At 38.6% G+C, this 18515-nt stretch overlaps 1 protein-coding gene across 3 annotated transcripts in view; it reads left to right on the top strand.

The window, feature by feature from the left end:
- Positions 1–18027, top strand: part of sstr3a (somatostatin receptor 3a) — a 46673-nt gene extending 28646 nt beyond the window's left edge. The window contains exon 2 of one of the 3 annotated variants that reach the window (XR_015128872.1): positions 2217–2347. Coding sequence is in view for 2 of the 3 variants with exons in the window: in XM_086290092.1 (XP_086146218.1) it covers positions 11262–12713 (1452 nt within the window). In the remaining variant the exon portion in view is untranslated. Of the gene's footprint in view, positions 1–2216; positions 2348–11224 lie in introns of those variants that run through there. The other 2 variants (XM_086290092.1, XM_086290093.1) reach the window with 2 other exon arrangements.
- The last annotated feature ends 488 nt before the right edge of the window (positions 18028–18515 follow it).

Genomic DNA, 18515 nt, shown 5'->3' with positions numbered 1-18515 from the left:
TGGCTTTTGAATAGAGCTAATGGTTTAAATGGCACTAATTTATTTATTTTTTTAGAGAGTAATACCCATTTTGGTGACACAGAAAAATCAAAAAGTAAATGAATTGTTTTATATATTTGATATATATTGTTCAACTGCAGTCAGATCCCTGACACTCCCATACTGCCAGGTTTAGAAAAATCGATTAAAAATAACAACTTATCATAGATTGAACTGCTTCTCTTTGCGAGTTTAAATGAATTCAGATTAGTTTTCAAATGTATATAACTTCTATTCCTGAAGTATCTTTCTAGGTAAAAAAACAGACAGTTGTGGTGTTGGTAGGAGCGAGGCGAATGGCGGCACTAAAATGCCACAACAGTCACAGAGGAGGAGCGAAGCCAAATCCAGACGAACAGGAGGCAGAAGTAAAAGTCCAAAATCAAAGGCAGTGGAAACAAACAAGCCCGGCCAGACAGTAGCGGCCAGACTCCGCTTCACCTCCGCTGAACTGTGCGCTGTGTTTGTTGCATTTCTTCTGGCTGGAGCATTTTTAATGACATTATCTGAAAACTAATAGGGCTTGCTGTGTGGCCAGTTTGCAGTCCAAGAAGTTTGTGCTTGAGTTTTGATGAAATGATGAAATTCTAGTATTTTCTGAATTTTGTCCTAAACTCAATTTATCAGGCTGTGTGGGAGAGTAAAGGTGGTCATATCAAACAGACTTTCTGGCTCGTTAGAATTATTTTGGTCTCATATAACATGTTTGAACATTGTTTTAAAAAAACCCTCCACCTATTTCTTATTTTGGTTGCAAAGTATAAAGGGATGAGGGGAGGCTTAAGACTTTGGCACTGTACCATATGTACCAAAGTCAAATTAAAGAAGGGACGGTACAAGTAAAAATGGATAGATGGATGGCTCATTTAAAGACACAAAACTGGCCTGACAGTTAGACATATACTGGGTTACTTTTTATTAACTCTTTTTGTTTCTTTTTCTAAATAAATAACCAGTCAAAGACAAATCAGGACGGGAGTTATCCATTTGTGTAAACTCAGCAGAGTAAATAATCAGAAACTCTGGGAATATGAATCTGAAAGTGATGCAGCATTTCTAAAGTTTTTTGAGACGACCCGTCACTCCACGTGTCCCCTCTAGTGCTCATACCAAACCTGCCCCCATGCATGCCATTATTTTTGGTGTCAAAGCTGATAAGAAGAACAGTTACATGGTGATAACATCAGGACACTTAGCACTTTATATACTTTATACTATATTTGTTAACAAAACCAAATCAATTCTCTTTCCCAGGGAATAAATGAAAGAGCACTTATTTACAAAGCTTCTCAGTACTATGAAGTGTTTCTAGTGATAAAAGAAAATTCTAAGAAAATTGATAAGTGTTCAAGTGTTCCCTTCATTATGATGTTTTCTGAGAAATCCGGCTTAGAGTTGAGACATATCATGAAAAAGAATGATCTTCACAGAGCATTGAGCCCTTAGAAGAGCTCCTCAGGTGAAAAACTGTTAGGAGTGGAGAGGACTTTAAGAGGCTTAGGAGCATCTTAACGAGGGGAAGAAATGGAAGAAAGGCACTTCCCTATGACAAGTGGAAAACCTTAAAATCTGTTGGTTGTTGGTTATAGCTGCAGCCTCAGCCGGTGGCACAGCAAAATGTGGAATTACCACGAAAAACGAATCTATATTTGTATACACCGGCACAAAACAAAAAGCACGACTGTAATCAGTTTATTTCAGTAATTAGTGCATCTTCAGCATGTATTGTGACAAAACTGGAGATGTGTCACCATGGCAACCAAGAAGCCAAAGCTTTAAAAAAATGGTAACATCTGCTGCAAAATATGATATTATCTTCAACCTAACCCTGTAGTTTAAATGATAACAGATAGTAATAATAACAGATGAATAATTGAAATTGAAGGTAAAAATCCATCATGGTGTCTCTGGTGTGATAAGTAATTTGCTCCTCCACCAACTCCTCCAACTTACAGATGTGGCCTTTTTTTCTGCCGTTTAAAACTGAACATCATGAATGTTGTGTACACAGACACAGAAAAGTACACGTGAGAGAAGACAGATGAAAAATCATGTGCAAGAACACAAAAATGGTAGAAATATGCGTAGAAATGGGGATGAAGTGAGCATCATGTAAGAAAATCTCCACTTTGTGCAGGATTCGCGGTACTTCATTTGTCTCTGTTTGAACGCTGCAGGTTTGATGCTGCTGAGATGGGTTTTTGTGGTGCGTAACTGGATCCCCGACCTAACACCATATCACGCTCAGCAGGAATGAAAGCGATCACGACAAAGTTAAGTATGGAAATCCTGGAGAAATGCCACGGGGATGACTGGGATGTGTCTAACCACAGCAGTGATCACACAAACAATTACAGCTCTTTCACAGCATCCTGTTGTGATGCAGTTTACGTGATTTTTTTCACATCTAACAGACTCACGAAAAGCAGCAGTCGTCAGTGTTTAGCTGGTGTAATTTAAAAAGCAGGCCAATTGTCCCTGTTAATTATAAATTGATTAAACGCTATATATATATATATATAATTACTGTCTATTCAAATGATGGTTGTGAAATCTGTTCTTTAGTCAAAGCTTCTGGTGACTCAGAAATATGCACAATGTCCTTTAGCATTTGTCCCATGATTCATATCTTAGCAGTGAGATTTGTAACTCGTCATATTAAAAAACGAACAGCAGCTGAAGGTAAACAAGTATTCTGTGATTTTATGTTTTTAGGTCTTCAGGTTATCTCACCCCTGTCCAGTTATTAAACATACTTCACTATTCCATGTTGTTGTTGTCAGTTGCTATCTTCATGTTGCTTCCTATAGTGAAGCTTTCTGTGTGTTTGCTCAGGTTTGCTCTTTGCTTCGTGTTCTTCTAGTTTACTTTGTGTACGACCTTTTCCAGGGTTTCTTTTGCCCTTTGCCAGCTCCTTGTTGAAGTCGCCTGCTTCGCTCACTGACCTCCTGCGTGCGACCTCAGCCTTTTCATTAATGATTTAGATTTTGTTGTTTTTGTTTTTTACTCTGCCTTCTTTTGTCCCGCGGTCGAGTCCTCCTCTCCTTCAGTGAATGAATAAAACAATGAAACTCTAACTACAGTCCCCAGGTTCACATCTACACCAGTGCCATCCGAGCCTGATATCATATTTATTGAGGCACTACACAGTATTCATTCTCATTTAGAAAGGGTGGGATGGTTGAACATCCTAAGCCTAAGAACGAAAAATGTCTAACTATAAAGTCACCTAATGTATATGTAAAGTAAATTATGTATTTGTAATACACTTATAGTTAGCTGTTGTCTCATAATAGCCTAATATTGCTATTTGCCAGTCTAATCATTTAAAAATGAAGAAATTTAAAAAGGTATAAAAAATATATACAGTATAATGTAACATTTTAAAATGAAGGAATTTCTGCATTGAATTTATATGGATCTTCTGTATTTATGAGCCAAAGACTGAATTTACCATTTAAAATTTATGGAAATGCCCATAAACAAAAAAAACCCAACATAATGATGTGAGAAAGTGATAAAGTCGTAACAGCTGGATCAAGCTGAGAAAAACGTCTCTGGTTTCTATAATGGCCTGAAATGTTTGAGGCATGGCACTTGATGAAGTCTTTCTCAAATAGCAGTGGACAGCTCAGATTCGCAGAATGTAAGGTGTTAAAGCTGGTTTCTGCAGAGCCCCTCTGATGGCATGGTCCAAAATATAAATAAATTGTGGCCACAAAATACTACTTCGTGGGCACGAAATACTTTTTTGTGCCCACGAAATACTATTTTGAGGACACGAAATAGCTATAACGTGCGCACAAAATGCTAATTTGTGGGCACGAAACACTTGAGCGATAACCGTGATCCTTCCCAGGCCCTTCCAGTTGGTTGACAATAAAATCTATCCCAGCGTCCAGGTCGTACTTACGTCTGTAAAGCAACTGGGCTCTCAATATCCTGTTTAAATGTCTCTCCGTAATAATGGTTCCTTGCATTGCCAGGCTTTTCAAAAGGCATTTGTAGCTCATTCCCAGCCTAAAATAAAACTTAATCATACTGTCTCTGTACACAGTGTATAGGTTTAGCCTACTCTTATGCTTATGTCTCTTAGCAGCTGTCCAGGAATTGTATCAATATGATGTGCACACGTTATCTATTTCACCTTGAGGCGACTTTTGTTGCAATTTGGCACTGTATAAATAAAATTTAATTGAAATTGAAATTGAATTGAATTGAGTTGCCACAAATGCGTAATTCGTTGCCACGTTATACCCAATTTGTGCCCACAAATTAGCATTTCATGCGCACCTTTTACCTATTTCGAGCCTTCAAAATAGTATTTCGTGGGCACAAAAAAGTATTTTGTGGGCACGTTATACCCATTTCGTGCCCACAAAGTAGTACTTTGTGGGCAAAATTTATTTATTTTTTGGACCATGTCATCAGAGGGGCTCCGTAGGTTTCTGCGTGTGAATCTCGTCTTATTCAGGGAGCTTTTTAATCATTTTTTCACATGCATTGTCTTATACATTTTATTCGTATTTTTTACGTTTCTATTGAAGACATACTGCTTTGAGATTTTCACAGTGTCCGTCTGCCTGAATGTTTCCGGTCATAAATATCCTTTTTTTGCTTGTACTAGCTCCAAATTTTCATTAGACACAGCTGACTGAGAAACCAGCGTCTTTTCCCACACTTGTGTGTGATAGAGTTGTATAATTCCTCCCATTGTTTCAACTGAAAGATCTCTTGCTGCGATGCTTCCTTTCAATCAGCCAGGTGCAACAGCTCATTAAGGTCTGCAAACACTCAGACTGTTGTTTCATATTTAGGTTTGTGCATGTCTTTGTTTTAGAAATGCAAATTACAGGTGATTACATGTTTTTTCACCCAACACTGAGTGATTGGATATTTTTTTCCTTATACCTAAAAATACACCATTATGTTTTCTTGCTGAGGGACTGTTATTATGAAGTCTTACTCTTTCTAGAAAGACATTTGCTATCAACACGTTATGGACATACATGCAAATCCAAACCAGTTTAGCAATATTAAAACTGTGTATCTTTCTCATTGGATAATGATAATCTAATGACTGCAGCTGATTTGGTAAACATGTTGACAGCTAACGAGACAACAGGGACACATTTAAACATAACCAGAGGACATAATTGTATTTGTTTGTTGTTTGTTTTTTACAGTTTCTCTGTTATTTAATTGAAGAGCGATATGAGTTCAGGGCAGTACAAAACCACCATGTGCGCAGGCTTTTATCAGCAGTACAACATACCAGACCCAATTTGCTGGTATTTGTAATTTGTCCTTGTTCCTTGCAAAAGAAAAATGGTGTGTACTCTTTCTTCCTCTCTTTCAAACACTTCACCTCGAGAAGACAAAAAAACTCATTCTTCTTTTATTTGGTTCAGTTTGATTTACGACCCTGATCTCTGGGCTTTGTCTCCCCCCTGTTTCCATGGTGCCCAAATTTGGGGAATGTAATGTGAAATGTGCGTAATCACGAGGAACTGGAGATATTGAAAAATGATTAATGTGACAAAACCAAGAAACTACTCGGCCTCGCAAAGAGGTAAACAGTAGATTGGCTGCTTTTGTTTTCGTGTTTTGCACTTTGCATTTTTCCTCACGTGTCTTAAATTAAACTAAAGAGACTGAAATCCTTTTTTATTGAGTCTGCAGCTGCCGCCTTGGCACAACAATAAGCTTTCAGTCAGTTTGTTAGATGAACTCTTGGATACGCTCAGGGCTCTGCTGTTCACACATTAGATGTTCTGTAAGTTAAAAAAAGAAGAAGAAGAACAAAGCGATTTCGAGAAGGCTTTCTGTAAAATTCATCCTTTTATTCTGACACATTCTGACACTGAATACACTGAATAGGCTGTACTGCTGTGTACTTATTAAAGAGTTAACTTAAGGTCTTTGTAGGTGAGCTACGTCATCTCCATTAGTCTACAACATTGTGTTAAAAAATGTTACAGATATATTTGTTTAAATGGTGGGCCAGCTCAGTTGCACGATGGTTAGCACTGTTGCCTCACAGCAAGAAAGTCCTGAGTTCGATTCTGTGGAGTTTGCGTGTTCTCTCCGTGTGTGCGTGGGTTCCTCCCACATTCCGAAGACATGCACTTAGTGGGGTTAGGTTAATTGGTAACTCTAAATTCACATAGGTGTGAATGGTTGTCTTTCTCCATGTATTATAATGAATGGATTGTATTTATATAGCGCTTTTTGAGACCCTCAAAGCGCTTTACAATTCCACTATTCATTCACTCTCACATTCACACACCTTCCGATTACAAGACGAACTGCCAACTCTTGAGCCACGATTGTCATTAGCCCTGTAACAGACTGGTGCCCTGTCCAGGGTGTACCCTGCCTCTCGCCCTAAGACAGCTGGGTTCCAGCCCCCGCCCCCAACATTGAGCCTTACAAGGAGAAGTGGAAGAGAATGTGTTATGATATTTTGATACCACGGTAAGCATTTACAGGATATTGTTTTATACAGGAAAACTGTTACTCAATAAGGCCAATCTACTAGTTGTTTTTCTCTTTCTCTGTGACCCAAGAATTAATGTGTAGGACTCACAAGCTGGTACCCCAAGGTCGAAAACACCACAGAGATGAGACCACTTCCTTACTCCCATCCTCCCTTTTTCTTTATCTCCTGGAAAAGGCTCGTTAAAGGCTAGGTGGTTCGTTTCAGAATTCACTAATGAAAGAACTCTGTATTTTATGTCTAGGAGTGTATTTTGCTGGGATGATCATAAATTATAGCTGAACTGATAAACTACACACAGGATACTTCTTTGCTCACAAGGCAGGAAGACGTTTCCTTATTTAGTCTGTACCGGTTTGAACTGGGAAAGCTGACACACGAACCTTTTTTTTCATCTATATAAACTGCTGTGTATCAAATAAACCTTTGAGTTGATTTGGGAAGGCAACCTGAAGCAGTCTGTGTTTCCTTGTTCTCCCAAGCTGCTCCCGGCGCTGTAACTAACCCAGCTGAACGGCATACCTGAGTGTTACTTTAAATAATTAGGAATCTTAGAAGGAAAGGACAAAACTCTGCTTATCGCTCACGCCACGGAGGAAACCCGGGACGGCAATTTCCTTCAGAATGGATGGATGTTTCAATGGTTTAAAAATAGCTCATGTTTTGGACAAAAGTTATCTAATTCAGGAAACAGCAAGCCAGGCCAGGAAATCATCCAGAATAATGATGTGTCTATTTTACACACAGACTGTGTAAAATAGATACAACATGACCAAATTCCAGTCTGCACACTCCAGTAGACACACTTTCCGGCATGTTTAGTGCTGTTTCAAGGCAACTAACCCTAAGTGGAAGTGGGCTAAAAAAGTCATTCAACACACAAAAATAGTTTCTGTGTGGTTATTTCAGAAAAAAATGGCATTCATCGAAACTTATTAAACTTAAATTGCTTTTATTTTTGTAGTTATAATTCTAATAGTAAAAAAACAATAAAGTTCTGTGTCTGTCAATGACAGGCAAAGGCTGGAGCTGGTAAAAACGATCTTAGAAATTCTTCCCTTCATTCAAATTAACGAATGAGATGACGAGCTGCTTTCTTTTTTGTTATCTTGAGCTAGAATGGAGGCATATGGAGATTCCCGTTATGATTGGCCACTAAATGCAGTTCAATCGAGAACTGGCATTGTGCAGTTGATGTTAAGTACTGCAGAACAGAGCATGAGTGTAGAGACCCTCGAAACTTTTGAAGCTCAGTAAGGTTGTTTTTCACAGGCTCTTCTGTATTTGTTATTCCCACTTATCAGTTATTTTAGAAGACGAAAAAGATTCTTAAGCCTTCTGTTTGTTGGTTTGTTACAGCTTAAAACAAAAGTTATTACTAAATACAGATGTTGTGTTAGTTTTTGCTGTGAGCGAGCTCTAATTTCTCTGATCAGGGTTTCTGCAGGTTTTTAGAAAGCCTTAATGTTTAAAAATCCTGTGATCTGAAGTTCAGGCGTAACATTAAGGCTGTCATTTGTTTTCAAGTTAAAGCCGTTATTATTCACCATACCATGTATGTGATGGCCAAACCCATAGCCACACTCTAAAGTCGGTAACTTGTGTATTTTCATTTCTTCATTTGAACACAATAACACACTTTAGTTTCCAATAACTTTATTAATTGGTTTGGATACATTTGTTCTATTTGTAAGCACGTACATTTAGTTTACTTAGGAATTCATACCAGTTCATTACTTTTATTTTTGACTAACCTTTGTTTCTTTTACTTTTTACCTGCCATGATCCCTGGGAGTTGCCAGACAAAAGGTGGTGGACAGAGTTTGAAATCATTAAATACAAAGAGGGATAATTGGACCACACCACCACTTCCTACTGAAGGGGAGAATGTGTATTTTCTTTAATTAAAAACAAAGTATTTGTACTTAATTCAGTATTTGAGTTTAGGGTTTAGTAGTTTTGATTTCCTTCTTTGGTGTTTAGTTTATTAACGAACCAGAATCTACTGCATTTTTGTTGTTTACAATTGTGTTTTGTTTAGTTACCCCTCATGTTCATAGTGGTCTGATCAGGCATTGTATGTACCCTTGTGTGTCATTTCATGTTTAGGTCAGTTATGTTTGTTTGGGCAGTCATTTGGTTTGTTGAGTTTTGTTTCTTTGACCTCTTTTATGAGCTGAACATTTATTACTTTTGTAAATATAATTTTTGGGGGGTTAAATAAATGGAAACCCTAGTTTTCTAATAATTCCTGTGACTCCTGCTTTTTCAACTCGGTCCATCACAATGTACCATAAACTGTATATAAAAAATGGATGTAGCTGAAAAGTGACACCAGTGCGGATGTACCTTAAATTGCTGTATTTATTTGCCACCAGGGGGCGATGTTTATGTTTACTATTGAAATTGTAGTGTTAAACTCTTTAGGACAACAGACCTTTTCTTGCTCTTGGACCTCAGTACAGCTATCCTAGTTTCAGGTCACTGAAAACAACAGAATGCTTCAACTGTTAATAGATAAAGTCTTCTCAGTCTACAACTTGTACAACATTTTTGACAATATGTCATTTCAGTTTGGACAGCAGTGACCAATAAGCAGAGCAACACGACCTTCTCTAGCATGCCAGATACTCATTCTTTCTCACATGCTTCATTTAAAAATGAAAGAGATTGTGTGGGTGAGCGTAGCAGCTGTTATTTCCCTTCAGTGTTTGGTCAGCATGACAAAGTCTCACCCCCCTACGTCTTCCAGTCGACTCTCCTCCATGCGTGTTCCCAGTTCACATTAACTAGAGTGCTGCTGGGTTGCTAATGAAATCTCAATTATCTGCTTTTTCCACGTGTGAGAATATCCTGTGTTTAATTTACCTGCTTTATCAAAAGAACCAAATATAGATGGCATGGTGAAATCATGCTGCAAACAAGCATCTTTATCTATTTGCTGTGTGAGTCATTATCTCATATCCATTTCTATCCCATTTTCGTTATTTTATCTACAGCCTTTCTTTTTTGCAGCTCACCCTCTGAGAAACATCTCTGCTAACTCTTCATGTAACAGCCTAGCTTATTATGGCTAACAACACTTTTTGGGAGTGAAAAAGTGACTTGCAAAGCTTGATTTTATAAAATACCCTAACTCTTAATTTACAAATGCATTGTAATACTATATCTAATAATCTGTGCTCAGAATACAGACACTTCATCTTACCACAAGTTTTATAATTCCAGATAGATGTTTCCTAAATATGTTTTATTTCTCATTAGCAAAATTACAACATAACTACTATTTACATGTATTGGACAACTAAATTGGGAGACCTTTTGTCTCCTCCTAGTCAGCCTCCTAGTAGGTGCACATTTAAGTTTGAAAACCCAAGGTGATTTTCTGAAAGCTTGACTTCTTATCTTGACCTTGAGTTCAAGGTCACTGAGATTCAAAGTCGTCCAAGATGTTTAGTAGCTGCACCTATGGTATGAATTTCAAAATCCTACAACACCTCGTTCCCGAGTTATTCGCAAACTTGGGTGTCCACACTACCAACCCCGCCCACCCACCTTTTATGGCCGAGGGGTTAAACGTGTTGAACAGGAGCTTTGGGCCACAGCTGCCTTTGTGTACACAAAAGAAAAGCAAAAAACCTAAATGAAGAAGAGAAGCCACCACAGACTGTGGACATGTCAACACATACCACATTCACATTAAAGAAATTCACCATTTACAAGTTGAGACATAACGCTATAACATTAAGACAAGAAAAAGATGGGTTTAAACAGCTCTGCTGGAGTCGGGTCCCATGAGCATCAAGCAATCAATTGTTTCCATTGTTTTTACAACAATGGAAACCCCAATGAGTTTATTGGAAGACTGGATGGATTTTATTGCATCTGTGAAATCGAAAAGTCATTAAGTGAAAGGCCGGCTTTAGGTTATTAAACCTGCAAATAGCAAAAAATAATGTTTAGTGGCCTGAATGGCAACAAACTATTTGGTGACAGAACAGAAATATAGGAGTTATACCAAGAAAAACAAATACTGTCTTCATGTGGTTAATGTGTGTTTTACATGCAAAGAATCCCCAGTTTTAAACCAGGATGAGATGGGCATCTGAAGGTTTATGCCTCTAAGTCCAACCTCAGTACCTCGGCTTCATAAAATAAGGAAGTTGCTGAAAGTACAACTATAGCAGTATTTTAAAAAATCAGACCAAGCTTATAGTTAGAAAAAATAATATTATATATATATAAAATATTAAAAATGATATTCAGTACACACAAATAATAAATAGCTTGGGATACCTTGTGAGCATCATTTTCAATCAAATAGTAAATTCTTTAGTGTTACACTTATCTATTAACAAGCATACTGTTTTGTGTTTTAAAAAATTGTTGATGAAATTTCTTAAAATGACCCAGTAAATTTATACAAAGTTACAAATTGTATAGACTTTAACCACTTCAGCCATCATAGTACATCATGGTAAATATATATTCAGGTTAATATTTCTTATTATTGATGACTTCTTAGTCTGAGTGTGAAGAGCTTTAATATTAAAGTAAAAGTACTGTTACCCTTTGTCATGTCCTTGAAAAACAGTTTTTCCATTTCTTTTCATTGCTTTCTGAAAGAAACTTGAAAAATGTCAGCTATGAAGTTCAGTGACTTTATTTTATTTTTCTTTGCTTCAGCAGAACAGATGGGTGGGAGCTGAGATCACAAAGCAACATGGGTGACGCGTCGTATTCCGGCCTGGAGATGACGGCTGAGACGTGGGAGAACGGCAGCTTTGCGAGCCCCTCGCCGGGTCTCCCACTGTTTCCGCTCATGTTCAACGACAGCGATCTGAACGACACGCTGTTCAACTCCACCAACTCCACCGCCCCTGATGCCTTCTCGGGTCCCAGCGTAGCAGGGGTCCTCATCCCACTCATTTACATAATTGTTTGCATCATCGGCCTGGGCGGCAACACTTTAGTGATTCACATTGTTCTGCACTACTCAAAGATAGAGTCCGTGACAAACATCTATATTCTCAACCTGGCCATCGCCGACGAACTCTTCATGCTCGGCCTGCCTTTCCTGGCGGTGCAGAACACGCTCCAGTCATGGCCCTTCGGCTCCTTCATGTGCCGACTGGTCATGACTGTCGACTCCATCAACCAGTTCACCAGCATCTTCTGCCTGACCGTAATGAGCATCGATCGCTACCTCGCCGTGGTCCACCCCATTCGGTCTTCTAAGTGGCGGCGGCCTCAGGTGGCCAAAGTGGTGAATGGCACCGTGTGGGCGCTGTCATTCCTTGTTGTTCTGCCAGTGGTCATCTTTGCTAACATCCAGAAAGCAGGAGGCACCTGTAACATCGCCTGGCCCCAGCCGGCTAACATCTGGAGGGCTGCTTTCATCATTTACACCTCCACTGTTGGATTCTTCTGCCCTCTTCTCATCATCTGCCTCTGCTACCTGCTCATCGTCTTCAAGATCCGCAGCTCGGGGAAGAAAGTCCACGCCACCTCGACCAAGCGGAGAAAGTCAGAGCGGAAAGTGACACGCATGGTTGTGATTGTTGTTGCTGTGTTTGTTTTCTGCTGGTTACCTTTCTATGCCCTCAACATCATCAACTTATTGGTGGCCCTGCCACCAGAGTACCAGGGCCTTTACTACTTTGTCGTAGTGCTCGGTTATGCTAACAGCTGCGCCAACCCTATCGTCTACGGCTTCCTGTCAGACAACTTCAAGCGGGGTTTCCGGAAAGCCCTCTGCCGCTCCACGAGGAAGGTGGAGAACCACGAGCCCCTGGAGCACCAGCAGCAGGACGAGGGCAGGAGGGCGCTCATGCCCAGAGAGAGCCTGAGACGAGCAATCAGGGATGAAGAGGATGATGATGAAGAGGTGGTTTCAGAAATGACTGAGATATACAGAATTGCCCAGAATGGAAACAGCAGCTACCAGCTGCAGAGCTCGCAGCCGTTATTCTTAGAGAAAGGCGCAACGCCTGGAGTCACAGAGCTAGCCTCCCCAGATAGGCGGGATAACATGGGGGATGCGAAAGGGAAAGACGCCAACGGGGCCACCCTGACTGTCCCACTGCTTCTCAACGGAACCAAGGGTGGGAGCACTAAAACGCTACCAGAGGAAAACTTGGAACCAAGCGCATCATTGGAGATAAGTTACCTCTAGTGTAAAATATGAACTTTAAGTTTATGGGACCGATGTGGAGTGAGTACAATACAGGGTGGCCTGCTTCTAAGCCAAAAAAAACCCCCATAACAACCCATTAATGAACACTTGGGTGGGTCTTAACATTTTTTCATCAGTGTACACATTAAAAAGCATGTTTATAATGTAAATTTTGTTTATATGCATGCCTGTATGTACAAATATGTGCCTTTAATTGGTTTGATCACCATTTTTTCTGCTCTTTTAAGCTGTTATATTCCATAATGTGAAAATCATTTGCTCAGGTTTGGCTGTATTTAAGCTTCAGTCGCCATCTAGGTTGATGACATGGGTGTTGTTACTGCAACTATTATAAAACCAAATGCCTGCAGCTCCAGCTCCTAGAAATCCTAGTTTGTCTGTTAGTTTCATTTTGCTGCCGGGATCACACTTTGTGTTTTCTATAGAGAGTCAAACAGGTAAAGAGGTGGTCGGGGTGGATGAACAACATGCAAAAAAAATAATGTTTCTGATTGGGTTAGGACAAAAGCACTCATTTTCACACTCAGTGAATCCAGGAAAAAGTCAATGTATTACATATTTTTTGAATATGATTGTTTAATTTAACATAACCACCAGCTGCCAGCTCCTAAACATACTCAGCATCTCATTAATAGTGTCATATCTTATCTTTAAATACTTATTTAACCCCTTGGATGCATGGTGCACTGTTAAATTAATCCTTATACACTTTATACCGGGCTCTGTGCAAGGCATAGTTAAGGTTATGAGAACTGTGGATCTATGATATAAACTATCTATATACTATATAATTTGTGGAAAACTGTTTTCTCTTACTTACATTATTAGTATGTTCTTATTTTCCAAGCCTGCTGCACTTTTTCAAATTCCAGGGACCCATTATGTTCATTTCCTTGCCTCATATTTTCATTCTTTGCTTCTACTAGAGTAACTTTACACAATTAGCAGTTGAGATGAATCCTTATTTAGCTTCCACTTCCCTCAGTTTATCCTCCATCTAAAACAAGTTTCTCTGTTCAAGACAATTTTTGATTGGCTGGCCCCGCACATACAGAAATTTTAAACTCATGACCAAATGTTTTGGCAGTGGCACACATTTTGTGTTTTGTACACTTTGTCATTTCAGTTTTTACTTGGATTATTTTCAGCATAAGCATTCTTTGCTTCTTCTTTTTTTACTGGTGAATAATCAGTTCTGGCCCAAGTCCTGATTGATGGTAATCCATTTCTGTATTATCAGTGCTTCAAGTCGATCACCCTTTGTGGGCTTCAGGTTATCTGCTTGCTTTTAAAGGACTGATCATACGAAAAACATGCTCAAAGATCAGCTTCTTCCAATGGTCCAAGAGCAATGGGGTGATAATCTGTGCATTTTTCAGGATGATGGAGCACCACGTCAGAAATCAAAGCGATAACTAAGGTCAAATCAGCTTTTTGGATCAACGGCCAGGAATCTCCTCAAATCTATTTCTTAATCCCACCGAGATTTAATCTTAGAAATGTGCCATCATTCAGGATTTGGCTCAGAGGCTGATATCCACCACGCCACAAATAACGTTTGTATGAAAGACAAGATTTGTGCCTTTGCCAAAACTTCTGACCCCACTGTTAGAAGCTTTGGCCATATTAAGTAATAAACGTTAGATATAAAAGATGAGCATATCCACGCTCATGCTGTAGGAATTTTCTCGTAGAGCTTCCAGCCCTGCTTTCAGAAATCAAACACTTTAACAGTTTTAGATCCAGCATAATTACAAAATCTTATTATCCAGCTGCTTCCAGTGTGTCATCAGAGCAGCAGTTGTGCACGTAAAATAATTTGAAAAAGCCGCCTCATAAAACCAAAGTGCTTTATAATAACGGCTGGATTGATGTGACAGTCAAAGAGATATTAGAGAATCCATTAATCTGTCAGTGCTGAACCGATACCTGTGTGAAAGCCCTGAGGCTGCTGTCAGAATGAGAGTGCTTCTAATAACCGCTGACATACAGAAGTTGCTGTTCTAAAACATGCCAACAAAAAAGGAAAAGTTCATAGGAAAACCATTTTTTAAATTTAAATATTCTATATTTTTTTCATTAATTTCAGTGCCCCATTTAAACTCAGTATAATCTCTGATCTAATGAAGATCAAGCTGCTGCAGGCACTCGCAAACTCCATTAGCGTCATCCAGGTTTCCCTCGCTTGCATCATTTGTCCGTGTCGTAGTTCCTCACCGTGAAGATGTGAAGCGTGACGCAGGACCGAGTTCTTTCATCCAGAGCGTCTCGCGCGTTTCTGATGACGACACGCCGGCTCACACGAGTCAAACCGCAATCACACTGGAAAGCGGAAATGCTGTGAATTTTTCATGTAGTGTTCACCTTTATTTATATTCCTATAGATACAGATCATATATATATATAATTTTAAATTTAAAACTTAAAATGAGCAAACTGAAACAAATGAAACTTGTTTCTACCTGACACTCAGATTATAGAAGGAGAAAAAAAACCCTCCCATTTCTGATATATAATCATACTGAAGGCTTTTATACCCTTATTTGATTTACTTATGAAAGTGTCCACTTTCTCATTACTTTCATATATTGTTTTAGGAAGTATCCAATACATACAAGTTTCATTTATATAATTTTTCAGGGGATCTTATATCTGTTTTCACTCTTGTATGCTTTTCATACAAGTTTCACACAAGACAGATACAAACGTTATAAGATTTATATATATCTTTTCCATTAGCCTTATATGATTCACTATATGAGGCAAGCCAAATCTGATGCAAGTCTTTATAAGTTTTTTCGATTTCTTTTCCATATGGGTAGTGTCAGAGCAGTCTGTTGAGTGAAGGCAGGTATCCAATGATTTCAAGCCAAACGGTGAATGTAACAAATTCTCTTAAATTTCTTGTACCTGCTGCTCAGGTAGCGGGCCAAATGTTTACTCATTATTTTAATAAGACTTAAAACCACTGACAGACTGACCCAGCCTTAAAGTTGTTTCATTTTAAGCCTCAGAAATAAAAATTCAAGGTGCTGAAAAACACACATTCACTTTTCTCCTTATGCTGCAGAAAAGCTTGAATATTTAACCAGTGACCTTGAAATCAGTTTAAAATGCTTCATAAATTTTCTGCTGGATATTGTTATTCATATCTTTCAAGCTATTGTCTGCAAATAACATATTCAGATTTTATATAATATGCTTTTTTTTGCAACATAAGGGTTTTTAAGATAATATCAGATGTGGGTGGCTGATCGCAGCAGTTCCATCTATAGAAATACTACGTCCACAGTTCACACCGACACTGCTTTTTAACTGACAGGTTTACTTTTCCATGCATGGCAATATTTTCCCACAAGAAAGAGACAAAACTGTATTAATAAAGAAGAAATTAGGGAATATACTTTAAATTGATGTCTGTTCATTCAGTAAGGTTGCTTGACGTAGGGAAGTTGGTAAGGTTATAATCATAGGGTTGCTATTATTTCTGGTTTTAAAATACAGATTTTTGTGGTTCGCTTATTGCCCTACTATTAGAATTATTTGCTATGCACAGGTTGCTAAAATAATGTTATTACACCTGCATACAGACAAAGAAACCCATGTTATCTTTTAATTTAGCAAATTACATATTTCTTTGATGTCTAAATTTAACTAAAACAATACTTGTATCCTAGTTTTTCACATGTGGAAGACGAATTTACCCATAAAACTCCAGCACTCTCCCAACACATGCTGACTGCTCCACAAAACAGTTAAACCACACCAGAATCTTCAACATGCATATTTTAGTAATTTAGATATTTACTGTCTCGGGCCCTCGTATTGAAAATATGATCAAGCTAAGCGAAAAGAGAAAAGAAAACATCGCCCCTATACCTGGAAACATTTTTTTTTGTCTCTAGCTGCCATTTTGACTTTTGATATTCAAGGCCAGACAAGTGGGACTCCACTATTTAGAACAGGGATATTAGACATACAGCCTGGGCCAGAACCAGGATGCCAAAGGTAATGTGTGGCCCAGTATAGACGACACGGTACTATTCAAGGAAACTGCAACTTTCTCCAGGGTAGAAGTCTAAACCATCACCAGATTTGCAGAGATGTTACAGAATGTGTGCCAGCGGGTTTGATTTATGGCAAAGATATTAAAATTGTGCCAATTCTGCATCAGACATTCAGGCCTGTGGATATTTTTTTGTTTCTACGTAATGATTCTTATTTAGTTTTAAGATCAGAAGTTCAAGATTTAGAAGGTTTTTTGGTAACTAACATGCAGCACTAAAGATCAATACAGCTGTCAGACTGTGTGGAACTCTTTAAAAATAAAGTCAATGAAAGTGAAGACGAGCAAACACTGCCAGATAAAGCTGTCACGTCCCGGTCGCTTAGAACAGGTGCAAGGAGACGAGCTTTGAAGAACACTTGAACAGTTCTCAGTGAATATCAGGTAGCTTTTTTGTTCGGATTGCCCATCCCTATGTGCAGCGAGTGTTCTGTATTATTTTCTATTGCTATAAAAGAAATCAAGCTGCATTCAGTTTCCATGAAAACGTGTTTGCCGTAGCAGGAATGGTTCATAAGGACAATTTCTAAGAGACAGAGTTGCATGGCTTTTTATGTTACAGCATTCTTACTGATTCTATACAAATAATGTAGATAATTATCTGATTACATGGGTGTACTTTGAAATTAATCTGTGTCGCTGCTCAGATTGTGACCTTAGCGAAAGAGCTAATTTGTCTGTGTTGTTTCTTGAAAGCTGAACACTGAGCCATCATGCCGAGGCTCGCTGATTAATTATACACGTGCTGCCTGAGGTGTGTAGGCCAGGGTGGATCCAGAAATATTTGAGCAGTAGCCACAATACTGTTTTTATGGTCCTCATCAATTTCAGTACAGCTGTAATTAAACATATAATTCTGAAGGATCTGCGCCTTAATTAACCGTTATGATCTGTATAACTGCAACACTGAAAAAGATTTTAAAAAGTTAATAAGTTACTATTTTCTTATCTGAAGTTATGTCTTTGTGGTGTACTGAGCTGCTTCGGGAATGTGAGTTATCATGTAAAACAAACTTGGTCACACTGGCTTTGTGTTGGTGTGCATTCTTGGTAATTTTGTGTGTTTTAATTGTCATAAAGTAAAGCTATGTGCCAGACAGGCGTCCTTTCTTTATCAGACTCCGGTACATGTGAATGGACTCCTGTACACACTGTTTGCACTTTGGTGTGATTACACACAGACTTTTTTCACATAACTGTAAAAATGATTTTGTTCATCACTCACAAACAGTGTCAAGTTGCCTCTATTGAGCATACAAAGGTTTACTGGGGCTCATGGAAGAGGATCTCCATTAAACGCCAAATATTGCTTAAAATTTACTACTGACCTGCCTTTCTTCTTTTTCCTACCCTAAAAAAGTAGTAATTAAAGTGGATTTACTAAACACTACGCCCTCAGTTCACAACTGCTGGCAAAGCAATGGCGTAAAATTCTGCATGGAAAACACAGTTGTACAAACCCCGTCACAGAAGCACAGATCCATGCTACTCCACAGCACCTTGCATTTAAATGACAGCTCATTTATACTGAAAATGGAAATAGGTTTTGTTTACATGTAGTCATCATTTATTCATGAAACACGTTAAAACATTATGGCATAAGAACCCCAGAACGAACTTACTTTATACTTTAATCATGGCACCAGTATCGGGGGAGTGATTATTCATAAAATGTATGGGTCTGTGCAAAAACCTTGAGCCACTGTTCATTTTAC

Source organism: Aulonocara sp. 'chitande type north' Nkhata Bay, linkage group LG4 (assembly GCF_057382095.1).
Source record: "Aulonocara sp. 'chitande type north' Nkhata Bay isolate Kocher_YH1m ecotype deep benthic linkage group LG4, A_spYH_male_GT1.1, whole genome shotgun sequence".
NCBI classification, from domain to species: Eukaryota; Metazoa; Chordata; class Actinopteri; order Cichliformes; family Cichlidae; genus Aulonocara; species Aulonocara sp. 'chitande type north' Nkhata Bay.
Note: the sequence above shows the minus strand (reverse complement) of the source record. Positions and strands in the feature narration are given on the sequence as shown.